The sequence below is a fragment of the Oncorhynchus kisutch genome, linkage group LG4, assembly GCF_002021735.2.
Source record: "Oncorhynchus kisutch isolate 150728-3 linkage group LG4, Okis_V2, whole genome shotgun sequence".
NCBI classification, from domain to species: Eukaryota; Metazoa; Chordata; class Actinopteri; order Salmoniformes; family Salmonidae; genus Oncorhynchus; species Oncorhynchus kisutch.
Window position 1 is genome coordinate 8,762,143 of NC_034177.2, and position 17,335 is coordinate 8,779,477.

The window sequence follows — 17,335 nt, forward strand, 5'->3', positions numbered from 1 at the left end:
AATGGATTAAATTGAGATTGTGTCACTGATCTACACACAATACCACACAATGTCACAGGAGAACGTTGTTTTTCGCACATTTTTACAAATTAATTAAAAATGAAAAGCTGAAATGTCTGGAGTCAATAAGTATTCAACCCCTTTGTTATGGCAAAGGGGTTGAATACTCTATGTGAATACTCTAACACTCTATGTGCATGAATTTCAAGCACAGATTCAACCACAAAGACCAGGGAGTTTTTCCAATGCCTCGCAAAGAAGGACACCTATTGGTAGATGGGTAAAAAAAAAGAAGATACTGAATATCCCTTTGAACATGTTGAAGTTATTGATTACACTTTGGATGGTGTATCAATACACCGTCACTACAAAGACACAGGCGTTCTTCCTAAATCAGATGCCGGAGAAGAGGGAAAACGCTCAGGGATTTCACCATGAGGCCAATGGTGATTTAAAAACCATTAAAGAATTGAATGGCTGTGAAAGGAGAGAACTGAAGATAGATCAACCGCATTGCAGTTACTCCACAATATACACCTACATGTCAGAGTGAAATAAGGAAGCCTGAATACAAAGTGTTATGTTTGGGGCAAATCCAACACAGGACATCATTGAGTACCACTCTTTATATTTTCAAGCATGGTGGCGGCTGCACCATGTTATGGGTATGATTGTCATTGGCAAGGATTAGGGAGTTTTTGGGGGGATAAAAAGAAACAGAATAGAGCTAAGCACATACAAATTCTAGAGGAAAACCTGGTTCAGTCTGCTTTCCAACAGACACCGGGATATAAATTCACCTTTCAGAAAGACAACCTAAAACATACACTGGAGTCCAAATATACACTGGAGTATCTTATCATGACGACATTGAATGTTCCTGAGTGGCCTAGTTACAGTTTTGACTTAAATAAGCTTTCAAATCTATGGCGAGACTTGAAAATGGCTGTCTAGCAATGATCAACAAGCAAGTTGACAGAACTTGACGAATAAAAAAAGAATAACGGGCAAATACTGTACAATGCAGATGTGTAAATCTCTTCGAGACTATTATCCAAACGACTCTTAGCTGTAGTCGCTGCCAAAGGTGATTCGAATTTGTATTGATTCAGGGGGTTGAATAATTATCTAATTAAGATATATCAGTGTTTTAATTTCCATAATGACAAAAATATATATAATTGTGTTTTTTTTCCACTTTGACATTTGACATGATTCAAATTATTACATCTTATTAAGTGTCTAGTAGTCTGGGTTCCTTGCAGTATACTCCAAAGAATATAATAATTTCTTCTTTTGATCTCACCTGGGGAGAAAAGACTGGAAAAACTACACTGTAAAAAGTATTTACTAATAGATCCCTAACAGCGGTGCATCTACAGTATGTGGGAGTTGTATATATATACTACAGCAGTGTTTCCCAGCGCCCAGCACAGCACTTGTTTGATCTGCTCCAGTACTTGCACACCTGATTGTACTGGTTAACTTATCAATCATCGAGCCCAGTGGTGGGAAAAGTACCCATTTGTCATAAGTACAGATTCCCCCCAAAAACTACTTAAGTAGAACTTTAAAGTATTTTTACTTAAGTACTTCAGACCACTGATCAAGCCCTTGATTAGTAGAATACATCAAATAAGTGGGAGTACTATGGGAGAGGTTTAGGAAACCCTGTACTAGTCTATAGTCTACCAGAAGTGCTGCCCGCGGGGGAAAATCTAACAAAACTGTGGCTGTCGCTCATAAGCTTTGCCCAGAGGATTACATTCAGGGCCTAAAACTTATTTTTTGTATACCAGTCACTGTGGCAGGTAGATAAAAAACAAATCTACCAGCTACTCCAATTTTGTAACAGCCCAAATATATGCTTTTGCCATAGTTACATAAAAAGAAGGATTATAATGCTTAGTAATATTTATAAAGCAAGAAATGGATTACTAATAAGAAGTCATGTGGTTTATTGCTCGATTTAATTTAATATGTACTTTTAACCAAAATATCAGAGAGGAAAAAATGTTCAGCTGCCCCTTTAAGGTTACCTTGGTAACATGGCCACTCCAGTCCTCACTTGTGCCTGTTAGAATGTCACTAGTTGAGGCTGACAATGCCTCTTTTTGCTAAAGGAGGAAGCAAACTCAAACAATGAAAAGCACCCTAGCTTGTGAAAAAGAAATAGCCAAGAAACGCGAGGACTTTAGAAGACTTTTGAGTAAATTAGACCAACTTTTATTCCTGTACGCATTGCTTCAAAAAACTATTTTTTAAGCATTTCACTCACAGCCCCCCAGACAGGCAGTGTTGCTGCGTGAGGTGGGATAGCTATAACGTTTGGATTCAGATTTCTTTGTGCATTACCAGATATTAAACAAAATGGCAGAAATACTTTGAAAACAGCTACTGCAGCATTTCTTTAGCTATAAATCACAACTTGTACTTGTACTACTATTTTTATGAAATGCTGGCACTGTAGAGCCCTGAGTGTGACCACCTGCCAACGGGGCTGGTGAATTAGTCATTCTTACCCACCAACGTGGCTGGTGAATTAGTCATTCTTACCCAACAATGTGGCTGGTGAATTAGTCATTCTTACCCACCAATGTGGCTGGTGAATTAGTCATTCTTACCCACCAACGTGGCTGGTGAATTAGTCATTCTTACCCACCAATGTGGCTGGTGAATTAGTCATTCTAACCCACCAATGTGGCTGGTGAATTAGACATTGTTACCCACCAACGTGGCTGGTGAATTAGACATTGTTACCCATCAATGCCAAAATCTACCTGCATTTGGCTGGTGTTCATTACTGTACTGGGCTCCCGAGTGGCGCAGCGGTCTAAGGCACTCTACCTCAGTGCTTGAGGCGTCACTACAGACACCCTGGTTCAAATCCAGGCTGTTTCACATCCGGCTGTGATTGGGTGTCCCATAGGGCAGCACCCAATTTGGCCCAGGGTCGACCGGGTTTGGGCCGAGATAGGCCATCATTGTAAATAAGAATTCGTTCTTAACTGACTTAATAAATAAATAAGCTCATTATTTTGGACTAGCTCACCATCAATCAGCAAATGACTCAACCTGTAGTGCAGAATTGAGTGATTCATGACCTTTTATAGTACATACAGTATAGGGCTCCAATCCAGCCGATGCTACGCATTGCGCATGGTGATCTTAGGCTTGTGTGCGGCTGCTCGGCCATGGAAAACCTTTCCATTAAGCTCCCGATGAACAGTTCTTGTGCTGACGTTGCTTCCAGAGGCAGTTTGGAACTCTATAGGGAGTGTTGCAACGAGGACAGACAATTTCTACGCATTGCACGCTTCAGCACTCGGCGGTCTCATTCTGTGAGCTTGTGTGGCCTACCACTTCACGGCTGAGCCGTTCTTGAGCCTAAACGTTTCCACTTCACAATAACACTACTTACAGTTGACTAGGGAAGATCAGATGCAGTTGACTAGGGAAGGTGGCATCCTATGACGGGCCACGTTGAAAGTCACTGAGCTCTTCAATAAGGCCATTCTACTGCCAATGTTTGTCTATGGAGATTTCATGGCTGTGTGCTCAATTCTTTTTTTTAATACACCTGTCAGCAATGGGTGTAACTGAAATAGCCGAATCCACACATTTTAAGGGGTGTCCACATACTTTTGCGAATGTAACAGGAAGCAAACTACACAATAAATCAGAGGTGTATTCCAATGGGTCTATCTTATCATTGATTCAATAGTTGTGTGTTCCTATGGGTCTATCTTATCATTGATTCAATAGTTGTCTGTACCATGAGCTCAAGGGTTGGCCTATCAAAGCACAGAGCACCTCCAGTTAAATGGTCGGCATGGAGATTAATTGTAGGTGCTTCGATGTTGGCATATTTAGATCGTTCTCAGTCACACAATCGTAATAACATTCGGGAGCACAGGACCATGTATGACACATTCATCCATCTGATAACCGGTACGCTCTTCAGAGTGAGAGATCATTTTCATACTCAACTTCCTCTGTAACTTTCTAGAAATTTCTCTGTACCAAAACGACAGTAATCACCCTCCAAACCAAAAGTGCCTCAGGGAAAATCAAGCGGTGAAAAGGTGAGGCTGTCCCCTGCAGCTTTAATCAAATACTCGGCCCACAGTGACCTTGATCCGGTCTTTTATCAGAGCTGTGATTCCGCTATCTCTGACTCACAGCAAAACACTGTTCCTCAGAGCAGGAGTTAACCTGGTGGCTTTGTAGCTTGCAGCCGGCTCTTTATTTAATAAGACAGGGGTGCCTTCATTGGCTCAATGTGATTGCCACCGTCCCCAAACGGCTTCAACGTCATGGCACAACCCTCCCCTGTAGACGTCTCTTTATCACCCTCTGTCCTAATTAACGACCAAAGCATCTGAAGGGCTCTGCTTTTCAGCCCATTATCCTTTTATCATCCCTTTTAATGGTTTTAATGTGAAACGCATGGAAGCCACAACTACTCATCTCTCCTATTATTTTAAAATGTATGATATTTTAGGACATAATTCCTTGGTGTCTTTGCTCTGTCTTTTGATAAATTCCAGACATTTGGCAATTAAACTAATTGAATAGATTGGCAGCTAGCCTGTGTGACGGAGAGGTATTAGTTTGAGCCACTTGAGCCATCTCCTTCCATTTGTTAATAAGTATGAATGCATGCATATGCTCGGCAATTTAGGGGGAGTGATCTGTGATTACAGGGACCGATATCGACAGTCCAAGCCAGAATTGCTGACCGAGCCAAAAGTGTCTCGGGCCCCCAATTGACGCTCCGGGATACTGTTACCAATCGATCCAACATTTGTCCGGGTGCATCTCCAAATATCATCACTTCTCGGAATTACCTGCCCTGAGGCAAGCACTTGTATACTTATCCATGTGATTTGAGAGCCTGGGACTTATGGCTCAGAGTCTCCAACAAGACATCCTTAACTCCGACATCACTCACATTGGGAAGTGATCCCTAAGTGGGACAAGAGCTCCTTTTTGGGGAGGACACTTTCTCACTGTATTCCTATCTTTACTCCATTAGTCATTGACCTTCCCAGACACGTCCGTGTGTAACATCGTACTGTAGCCTTCAGTACAGCACATGTAACGCGAAAGGCCCCAGGTCTCTCACATCAGTCAAAACAGGACATGTCCGTTGAACAGGAGCACTACTTACACCTTCTCTAAGAGAATAGTGGAGATACAAGTGCCTTTATAAAGTAAACCCCTTGACTTATTCAACATTATGTTGTGTTACAGCCTGAATTCGCCCATCTACACACAATACCCCATAATGACATCACAATACCCCATAATGACATCACAATACCCCATAATGACATCACAATACCCCATAATGACAAAGTGAAAACATGTTTTTAGACATTTTAGCAAATTTATTGAAAATTAAAAAGAGAAATATCTCCTTTACATAAGTATTCACACCAATTTGCACTCCAAATTGCGCTCAGGTGCATCCACTTCCATTTGATCATCCTTGAGATGTCACTAGAACTTGATTGGTGTCCACCTGTGGCCAATTCACTTGATTGGACATGATTTAGAAAGAAATACATTTAAGGTTCCACAGTTAACAGTGCATGTCAGAGCAGAAACTATACCCTAAAGTCCAAGGAACTGTCAATAGATCTCTGAGATTGTAAAGAGGGATATATCTGGGTATAAAAAAATGTCTAGAGTGTTGAAAGTTTCTAAGACCACAGTGGTCTCCATCATTGGGAAATTGAAAACATATGGAACTACCTAGACTCTGCCTAGAGCTGGCCGTCCGACCTAACTGAGCAACCGGGCAAGAAGGACCTAGGTCAGGGAGTTGAACAAGAACCCAATGATCACTCTGACAGAACTACAGAATTCCATAGCTGAGATGAGAGAACCTGCCAGAAGGACAACAGTCTCTGCAGAACTTGTCAAGTTAAATAAAGGTGAAATAAAAATACAAAATTAAACTTCACCAATCTGGGCTTTATGGGAGAGTGGCCAAATGGAAGCCACTCGTGAGAAAAAGGCACAGTTATCACACGTCTAGCACCATCCCTGTTCAGAAGCATGGTGATGGCAGCATCATGCTATGTGAATGCTTTTCAGTGGAAGGGACTGGGAGACTGGTACAGATAGAGCGAACAATGATTGGAGCCAAATACAGGAAAATCCATGATGAGAACCTGCTTCAGAGTGCAAACGACCGTAGACTGGGGGCGAAGATTTACATTCCAACAGGACAATGACCCAAAGCATACAGCCTAAGCAACGCTGGAATAGCATCAGAACAAGAATGTGAAAGACTGGCCCAGCCAAAGCCCAGACTTGAATCCCATTGAAAGTCTGTGGAAAGACTTGAAGATTGCTGATCACTGCCGCTCCCCATCTAACTTAACAGAGCTCGAGAAAATCTGCAAGGTAGAATGGGAGAAAATCCCCAAATCCAGATGTGTGAAGCTGATACAGACATACCCAAGATGACTCAAAGCTGTAATCACCGCCAAAGGTGCTTCTACACTGAACAAAAATATAAGCGCAACATGTAAAGTGTTGGTCCCATGTTTCATGAGCTGCACTAATAAATCCCAGAAATGTTCCATACGTACACAAAGCTTATTTTTCTCAATTGTTTTACACAAATGTGTTTACATCCCTGTTAGTGAGCATTTCTCCTTTGCCAAGATAATCCATCCACCTAACAGGTGTGGCATATCAAAAAGCTGATTAAACAGCATGATCATTACACAGGTGCACTTTGTTGTGCTGGGGACAATAAAAGGCCACTTTAAAATGTGCACACAACACAATGCCACAGATGTCACAAGTTTTGAGGGAGCGTGCAATTGGCATGCTGACTGCAGGAATGTCCACTAGAGCTGTTGCCAGAGAATGTATTGTTAATTTCTCTACCATAAGCCGCCTCCAATGTCGTTTTAAAGAATTTGGCAGTACGTCCAACCTGCCTCACAACACCAGACCATGTGTAACCACGCCAGCACAGGACCTCCACATTCAGCTTCTTCACCTGAGGGATCAACTGAGTGGGTGTGATAATTTTCTTTTTTACTGATTTCGATATTCAATTATTCCATTGCTGAGGCACTAATTCCAATCACAGAATCGCAATCTCCTTCTATTATTGCTCTGTGTCAATGGAATTTGAATTGCATCATTCCCTCATTACTATTTTCCCATAACAATATCTGGATCTCTCTCTTGAATTGAAGCTGTTTGCAATGGTGTCTCTTCATACCATTGTAGAGCATATCTGTTTTCACCAGACAGACAGCCTTCAAAGGTGAAAACTCATCAGTGGACCAAATGAGCATGAGTTTTGAACCAAAAGGTATTATTCAAAGCCTGATACGTACTCAGAGACATTTCCATGTTTCATATAATTGCAGCCTATTTGGTCACTGATGGGACCACTAGCTTTGTTCTCCTAATTCTCAATGGATGGGAGCACCACAGCTGAAGAGCTCCTATAATCACATAGTCCTATGATGAATCTACCTAGCTATATCTAATTACGGTGACTGTGCCTCCCCTGCTGTTTTACCTGATATGTCTGGCTCCACAATGGCTGACCCATTTACTTTCCTATTGTTAGATGGTGGAAACTCCCATGACCTCGAGCTGGTGCATTTAGTATGTACTATAACGCTGATAGGAGTGTCATTGGGAGCGAGGTAGCACACAATCACAACGGAGATCATTTTGCACAGAGATAATCAATCAAAAATACATCAACCTAAAAGCAGCTTCAAGTAGACAGTGTTATTATACCAACGATGATCAAAGACGGTAAGGATAATGGGCTTCAACAGCGAAGTCGGAAAGTGATATTAGAAACTGTCTCATGGACGTATTTGTTGCTAACGATGGAGTTAAACTTAGTTCTCAGACTTATTGCAGTTTGTGAGATCACTGTAGCTTATTGGTTTAAACCTCAATGACTCGAACCAATCAGCATCAACCTGTATCTGTAGGACAGAAGGGCTGCATCTCAATAGTTTCAAGAGGCTTTTTCTCCCTGTCTCCTCTGCACTGACCTGTGGACAGAAGCAATATGGTAGATGGATGGCTACTTAAAGTTGTCTAACTGCCCAGTTCTATCACAGCAACTCTAAATGAAGAGGAGACAAACTATTGAGATTCACCTGAGGGTTAAGAAGCTCTACTCTTTGAGTGTGACCGGCGAGGTTTGACACCCAACATCCTTCACACCATAAGACTGTGTTAGCCCACTGAGCTAAAGTCTAAGCATTAGCTCTGGGAAGTCTTCGCATCTCAGGCAAAGTAACTCAGGCAAATCACATGAAGCAGTACCTTCAATGTGTGCTTCTGCTATATTATGATTACACCTTGTTGTCTCTATCTTCAGGAACAATTCAAGAGTGAAATACTTGAATGGCCCAGGTGCAGTTGACTGAGCTTATACAGGTAAGGTGTCCGAAATCTCTCTCCGCTTACCTCGACATAGGGCTGTTATGGTGACCGTATTACGGCCAGTCACCAGTCATGACCGCAGTCAAATTCCATGTGACTGTTGAGTTACAGTAAATAAACTTCTCCAAAACTGCACTGATGCAGCTGATGGTCATTAGAGGTCTACCAAACTTGTTAACTACCAGTCGCTAACTGCCTGGTACTCAGTGGTCTATTGTCCCTCTAATTACTCTGACATCAATGCTAATGCATTCGAAAATCTAATTAAACACTTCATGAGAGCCTAATGAGCCCATGTTGCACAACATTTCTGTTGGCTATGCAATTGCATGAGAAAACAGAGTGATGGCCTCTACTAAAAAGAGGAGGATCCCATCAGCTTTCTATAGGCTAGGCCTACTATATTTATTTCTCAACTTTCCTAATTGTAACGGATTTCCTCCTCTTCGTCGAAGAGGTGTAGCAAGGATCGGACCCATACGCAGCGTGATAAGTGTCCATGTTTTAATAGAAAAGACTGAACATGACACAAATAACAAAGTGAAATGGAAACAAAACAGTCCCGTGTGGCACAAACACTGACACAGGAAACAATCACACACAAATACCCAAAGAATATGGCTGCCTAAATATGGTTCCCAATCAGAGACAATGATAAACACCTGCCTCTAATTGAGAACCAATCTAGGCAACCATAGACCTTCATAAACACCTAGATGGAAACAACCCCATAAATCTACAAAAAACCCTAGATAGTACAAACACCCTATATGAGACAAAAACACACATATCACCCATGTCACACCCTGACCTAACCAAAATAATAAAGAAAACAAAGAATACTAAGGTCAGGGCGTGACACTAATATTTAGCACCTTGCTGTGCTTTGCAGCTGGAGTAGCCTACCTGGCTACCTGTCCTCCATTCGCTATTCAAGTGCATACGAATTATCAATTTTTTTACCCGCCCGCTCTGAAAGGTGCATGATAATGGCCCATTCAAAATGAAAACTCATTTCACACTTATATTATTTAGTATACTGTAAAAACAAGATTAGATTGAGAATAGTCTGGGTGAAAATATGATCAATTGTGAATTTTGCCAAGAGTGTGCAGTCTGAGGCAAGAAACAGCGTATACATTTGTTTGCAACTTTCTCAAATCATAGTCGCATGCATTATGTTAATTTGTGCATTTTTTATTGAACCTTTATTTAACTAGGCAAGTCAGTTAAGAACAAATTATTATTTACAATGACGGCCTACACTGGCAAAACCCAGACGACGCTGGGCCAATTGTGCGCCGCCCTATGGGACTCTCAATCACGGCCGGATGTGATACAACCTGGATGTAGCCTAGTCCATAGGCCTATATGTTTTGCTAGGGTTTGCATCTAAACTAAAGTGGCCAAATACTGTAACTCTAAGCATAGCCTATAGGCCTGGGACTCCTGGAACAGGGTTGGAGACATGTGTTTTTACAAGCCCAGTCATTGTGCAATCGCTTGTGAAAACAGAGTGATGGCCTCTATTAAAAAGAGGAGGGTTCCAGTCCAGTCATTGTGCAATCGCTTGTGAAAACAGAGTGATGTCCTCTATTAAAAAGAGGAGGGTTCCAGTCCAGTCATTGTGCAATCGCGTGTGAAAACAGAGGTTTGACTGGCCACTATTTAGAAGAGGTTCACAGATTTCATTTGCTGCTATTTTTATTGCTCAATTCTTAACCCAATGAGCCCCACGTGACACCTTTTAAACAATGGAATGTATTTATTTGTTCTGCATCCACCATTAGTCTGTGTGATTAATGGGAGGTTGAGCTAGAGTGGTGTTTGTGAGACAAGGGCGGATACCGCTGGAGCCCGGGGCCAGGTCTTTTTACAAAAACGGCTGTAGAGTCCGAATGGTTTGAGCCACTGTCTATTAAAACCTATCTATGAAAAGCTGAGACTCCCACAAACAAATGTAACATGTATCGCTCTATGCTAGACAGCTAATCCATGGACATAGTGTCTATAATACTGTGATAAGCTCACATAGTTGCTGTCACAAACTCCACACAGTCGTCACTGAGTAGTTGGATATTCATTTCCCACTGAGTAAATCATTTATGTACTTACAGCTTCATATACATTTTGCTTTGTTTTAGCTTTGGCAGACCTTATTGTTGCATTGACATTTGTCAATAAAACTCATGAATACAACTGTTTATGTCAAATTGTTTTGTGTTCTACTTGTAGCCCTGGTTGTCCTGAAAAGAACATGGTAAAGCACTTCATTATGAGGCTAAATATAAGGACTGGTCAGGCAGATAAATTAAAAGACCCTTTTTCCCCCTGGGGTCTCGGGACTGATAGGGACTGATAGGGTTCAACTTAAGCACATTAATCTGCTTTACAACTGGCGTAGCTTACCTGGCATGTTCAGAACGTAACCGTGGGAACCACTTCCTCCATTCGCTATTCGAGTGCAGGCTACGGATTTTTTTTGTTTTGTTTTTGTGAGCCATTCTAAATCAAAAATATTTCCACACATACAGTGCCTTGCGAAAGTATTCGGCCCCCTTGAACTTTGCGACCTTTTGCCACATTTCAGGCTTCAAACATAAATATATAAAACTGTATTTTTTTGTGAAGAATCAACAACAAGTGGGACACAATCATGAAGTGGAACGACATTTATTGGATATTTCAAACTTTTTTAACAAATCAAAACCTGAAAAATTGGGCGTGCAAAATTATTCAGCCCCTTTACTTTCAGTGCAGCAAACTCTCTCCAGAAGTTCAGTGAGGATCTCTGAGTGATCGAATGTTGACCTAAATGACTAATGATGATAAATACAATCCACCTGTGTGTAATCAAGTCTCCGTATAAATGCACCTGCACTGTGATAGTCTCAGAGGTCCGTTAAAAGCGCAGAGAGCATCATGAAGAACAAGGAACACACCAGGCAGGTCCGAGATACTGTTGTGAAGAAGTTTAAAGCCGGATTTGGATACAAAAATATTTCCCAAGCTTTAAACATCCCAAGGAGCACTGTGCAAGCGATAATATTGAAATGGAAGGAGTATCAGACCACTGCAAATCTACCAAGACCTGGCCGTCCCTCTAAACTTTCAGCTCATACAAGGAGAAGACTGATCAGAGATGCAGCCAAGAGGCCCATGATCACTCTGGATGAACTGCAGAGATCTACAGCTGAGGTGGTTGACTCTGTCCATAGGACAACAATCAGTCGTATATTGCACAAATCTGGCCTTTATGGAAGAGTGGCAAGAAGAAAGCCATTTCTTAAAGATATCCATAAAAAGTGTTGTTTAAAGTTTGCCACAAGCCACCTGGGAGACACATCAAACATGTGGAAGAAGGTGCTCTGGTCAGATGAAACCAAAATTGAACTTTTTGGCAACAATGCAAAACGTTATGTTTGGCGTAAAAGCAACACAGCTCATCACCCTGAACACACCATCCCCACTGTCAAACATGGTGGTGGCAGCATCATGTTTTGGGCCTGCTTTTCTTCAGCAGGGACAGGGAAGATGGTTAAAATTGATGGGAAGATGGATGGAGCCAAATACAGGACCATTCTGGAAGAAAACCTGATGGAGTCTGCAAAAGACCTGAGACTGGGGCGGAGATTTGTCTTCCAACAAGACAATGATCCAAAACATAAAGCAAAATCTACAATGGAATGGTTCAAAAATAAACATATCCAGGTGTTAGAATGGCCAAGTCAAAGTCCAGACCTGAATCCAATCGAGAATCTGTGGAAAGAACTGAAAACTGCTGTTCACAAATGCTCTCCATCCAACCTCACTGAGCTCGAGCTGTTTTGCAAGGAGGAATGGGAAAAAATTCAGTCTCTCGAAGTGCAAAACTGATAGAGACATACCCCAAGCGACTTACAGCTGTAATCGCAGCAAAAGGTGGCGCTACAAAGTATTAACTTAAGGGGGCTGAATAATTTTGCACGCCCAATTTTTCAGTTTTTGATTGTTAAAAAAGTTTGAAATATCCAATAAATGTCGTTCCACTTCATGATTGTGTCCCACTTGTTGATTCTTCACAAAAAAAATACAGTTTTATATCTTTATGTTTGAAGCCTGAAATGTGGCAAAAGGTCGCAAAGTTCAAGGGGGCCGAATACTTTCGCAAGGCACTGTATATTAGGCTATATACGTAAAGAACATTACATTACATTTACATTTACATTTAGAATTGTCTGTCGGGTGGGAATATTATAAAGTGCTTGTCGAATTGTGAATGAGAGACTGATGTAAGTGTGTGAAGCCTGCGTAGGAAACAGAGCAGATCAAATACAGGCCAGTCATGCAAAATGTTTCAAATCATCATTAGAGTCGCATCATGCAACCTTACAATTTATTAGTAATCAAAACATATAGCCTAAGGTTTTTAAAACTAACGTTGCATAAATAACTCTAATTAAGCATAGGGAAACCTGTTTCAAGTTATCACTATGTAAACAGCTTAACGCAGAATAGCAGAATGTGTGCCATCCCTTGGAAATCATTTTGTAAAAATATTCATTTTTTTTTATTCAGCTATGTTCAGCAGTATTCTTCTTCTTATAAAATAATATAAAATAATGCAACAGGAATTCTAAGCAAATCTTGCCTGCTACATTTAAAATTAAAATAAACTTTATTTAAATTAACTAGTGTATCCCACAGCCATATGGCATAGCCAGATCAGGGCCTAACATAAGGACGACTCAGAATATGCTATTCTGTTCTTCTGAAATAGGCTACATCATAATGTTTCTTTAGACCTGCTTAAAATAAATCATGGATTTATTGTGACGGTGTAGGCCAGGGGTAGGTAACCATGGTAACCAGGTAACCATGGTTCTGGAGTGCCTCATGCACTTCAAGTTTTACTTTTTTGTGTTTGTTGTTGAATTTAGTCAATAACTGAGCTGATCAATTGATCAGGCGTGGTTTGTAGTTGGAACAAAATCCTGCAGTAGCTGTGGCACTCCAGGAACAGTGTTGCCTATCCCTGATGTAGGCTATATTAAATGGATGTATTAGACTTTTTAAAATGTAGATGTTCCAAAAGCCTGCATTAGTGGCTTGTAGACTATGCGTGGAAGCCCAGAGATGCTAAACGTATTTATGTTAATTTATGTTAATGTTACCTTTGCATGGCAGTTACCGGCTGATAAAATGTCATGACCGCCACAGCCCTAGCTCGACAGCTGCCTTGGCTCGCTCAAACTCAATCCCTCTCCTCTTATCTCCACAGCTGCCTTGGCTCGCTCAAACTCAATCCCCCTCCTCTTACCTTCACAGCTGCCTTGTCTCGCTCAAACTCAATCCCCCTCCTCTTGTCTCGACAGCTGCCTTGGCTCGCTCAAACTCAATCCCCCTCCTCTTACCTTCACAGCTGCCTTGGCTCGCTCAAACTCAATCCCCCTCCTCTTACCTTCACAGCTGCCTTGGCTCGCTCAAACTCAATCCCCCTCCTCTTACCTCCACAGCTGCTTTGGCTTGCTCAAACTCAATCCCCTTCCTCTTACCTCCACAGCTGCCTTGGCTCGCTCAAACTCTTCCTCCAGGGACTGGTTTCTGGACAGGAGGGCACCGCCACCGAACCGCTCTTTACTCAAACGGCCCTGTCACACACACACACACACACACACACACACACACACACACACACACACACACACACACACACACACACACACACACACACACACACACACACACACACACACACACACACACACACACAGAGCCAGGCAAAAGGAGAGGAGACAGACAGACAGAGAGGGGTGCAGGGTCAGCCATCTCTGCCTTCCCCGGGGAGGGGTAAATATCTCTGCCTCGGCAAAGCCTTTGACATGCTCATAACCCTGAAATGTGCTGATGGTAGCATTGTTATAGCATCTGACAATGCCTCATGCTGCTTTTGAAAAGAAGTGGACTAGTTTGCATTTCTACATGTGTTGTACTTTGTGTATATGTATACGTGTTATGTGACTGCGCAACATATCTAACAAAACTGGTACCAAATATGAATTGTGCTGAAATATCGTAATGTGTTTGGATGTAGTGCATTACTAGAGTAACTGGTGATGTTTGTAGCCTAAGGCTAGGGAATCAATTATGAAGACCAAGGAATTAAAATGAAGTACATGTTCCATACAGGGAGACATTTTGTAACTCTCAGGTAGAACGCAAGTCAGTGGCCTCCCACTGCCACAGCTGCCTGGTTGTCACATTCTGATGACTAATCTGTTCTGTAAAACCCGGTGTCAGCTCAGCCATTACCTGTAACATTCCATGTTCCATTTCCATAGCTGGCCATTAGAAGGACACGATTTATGCGAGGTCTAATTGAAGTTGGCTTATCTAGATATTAATGGCCTCCAGAGAATTAGCTTCCCCCCCGCTTAATGTTGCCTACTACGTCATGCGATTTAAAATGGTAAAAAGGAAAAAAGTTTATTTCCCAGCTTTCCAAGCAGTTCTACATGCTGTTGTGTGCAAAATGTCAAGGCCCAGTGGTACAGGAAAGCTGTAGGGAGGTGTGAAGGATTTTAGTCAGTTTTAGTCTTTTTTCATATATAGCCAAGTTATTGTATTTATTCATTGCATTATCATCTTTCTATTTTTCTCTCTGTGTTAATCGGAACGGGACCGTAAGTAAGCATTTCACTGTTAGTTTACGAAACACCTGTTGTTTACGAAGCATGTGACAAATAAATGTTTTATTTCTTTTTGATTTGACATCATTCCTCTGTCAACATATTGCGTGCGTGACCACCTGCCAAGTAAAGGAAACCAAAGCCGCTGTTTACAGTATCGCTGTCGTTGACTTACAATGGTTCCCCTGGGGTGAAACAAATGTAGCGTTTGTTTGAGTATAACTCCCCATCTTCTGTGGCCATCTTTAATCCAAAATCTATTATTTAGAGGTTGCTTAGCCGGTCTCTGTGAGATACACTGTGGGCTTGAATGGGCTCAGAGTAAGGCTACTGAATTACTCATGATCTATTCATCTAATAATGGTCGGATAGTAACAGGAGTCTCAGGCTAACCTGTATAGAGACCACGGCCACTGAGGAGGGAAGTGCTCGACATTTGGACCTCAGAGCACCACAAAGGAACAATTTAAAAAGCCAACATGGACCCCTCTCGGTTGAACTACTTTTGTCATCCAAAACGTTACCCTTGTTGTGAACCGTCAACACATATTTCTTCTGTTTTTGGATTCTGTGGTGATGTTGTCTGTTCAGTGCAAATGTCTTTTGATATTATAGGAAAGGATGCGTAGAGGGGCTTACATGTCTTCCACTAATATACTGTCTGTTGAGCTGTAATGGAAGAATATGAGGTGTTAGCACAAGATGGCGGGTTAAAACACGGTCACATCACAGGGATCCAGTACAGTGACTGGAATTATGGTTTGCATGCGTCTCAATTAGGGTTACAAAGGGAGGCCATGTTACTGATAACTTTAGAAATGTACCAGTAAACTACAGATATTTTTTTTTTCTTTTAAGGATTTTAAGTAATTTTCATAACATGTCAAATATACAAAAATAATAAAATAAAATGTTTTAAATATGAAAAATAGAATGACAAAGATGTAAAACATTATCCTTGATATAACCCATCAACTTAGTGAATACTATTATATTTTATACACGTTTTTATTTATTTTATTATGTGATATGTCACATGTTTGTTGTAAATGTCATGGTGCTGAACTGGTGGAAGTTGTGAAAAAATTAAATTGTTGGAAGAGTTGCAGAGTTAATTGCAAATGATGTCATTGTTGATTCAAAGATTGTTTCATTAATTAGGCTATTTTCTCTTGAGCCATATGGTCTATCCACTAGAAACTCGTGAAAAATACACAGATATACACTACCGTAAAGTTTGGGGTCACTTAGAAATGTTCTTGTTTTTGAAAGAAAAGCACATTTTTGTCCATTAAAATTACATCAAATTGATCAGAAATACAGTGTAGACATTGTTAATGTTGTAAATTACTATTGTAGCTGGAAAAAGCTGTGTTTCAATGGCACGTTGTGTTAGGTAATCCAAGTTTATCATTTTAAAAGGCTAATTGATCATTACAAAACCCTTTTGCAATTATGTTAGCACAGCTGAAAACTGTTGTCCTGATTAAAGAAGCAATAAAACGGGCCTTCTTTAGACTAGTTGAGTATCTGGAGAATCAGCATTTGTGGGTTCGATTACCGGCTCAAAATGGCCAAAAACAAAGCACTTTCTTCTGAAACTCGTCAGTCTATTCTTGTTCTGAGAAATTAAGGCTATTCCATGCCAGAAATTTCATAAGAAACTGAAGATCTCGTACAACGCTGTGTACTTCTCCCTTCACAGAACAGCGCAAACTGGCACTAACCAGAATAGAAAGAGGGGTGGGATGCCTCGGTGCACAACTGAGCAAGAGGACAAGTACATTAGAGTGTCTAGTTTGAGAAATAGACACCTCACAAGTCCTCAACTGGCTTTATTAAATAGCACCCGCAAACATCAAGTCTTAACGTCAACAGTGAAGAGGCCATTCCGGGATGCTGGCCTAGGCAGAGTTGCAAAGAAAAAGCCATATCTCAGACTGGCCAATAAAAATTAAAGATTAAGATGGGCAAAATGACACAGACACTGGACAGAGGAAGATTGGAAAAAAGTGTTATGGACAGACAAATCTAAGTTTGAGGTGTTCAAAACACAAAGAAGAACATTCGTGAGATGCAGAAAAAAATGAAGATGCTAGAGGAGTGCTTGACGCCGTCTGTCACGAATGGTGGAGGCAATGTGATGGTCTGGGGGTGCTTTGATGGTGGTAAAGTGGGAGATTTGTACAGGGTAAAAGGGATCTTGAAGAAGGAAGGCT

General features: G+C 41.2%; 1 protein-coding gene across 3 annotated transcripts in view; it reads right to left on the reverse strand.

Moving 5' to 3' along the window:
• LOC109888508 (PEX5-related protein) overlaps nt 1-17,335 on the reverse strand; it is a 170,523-nt gene that overhangs the window by 53,282 nt on the left and 99,906 nt on the right. For all 3 annotated transcript variants that reach the window (XR_004209638.1, XM_031822374.1, XM_031822373.1), the window contains one exon: nt 13,983-14,078. Coding sequence is in view for 2 of the 3 variants with exons in the window: in XM_031822374.1 (XP_031678234.1) it covers nt 13,983-14,078 (96 nt within the window). In the remaining variant the exon portion in view is untranslated. The remainder of the gene's footprint in view (nt 1-13,982; nt 14,079-17,335) is intronic.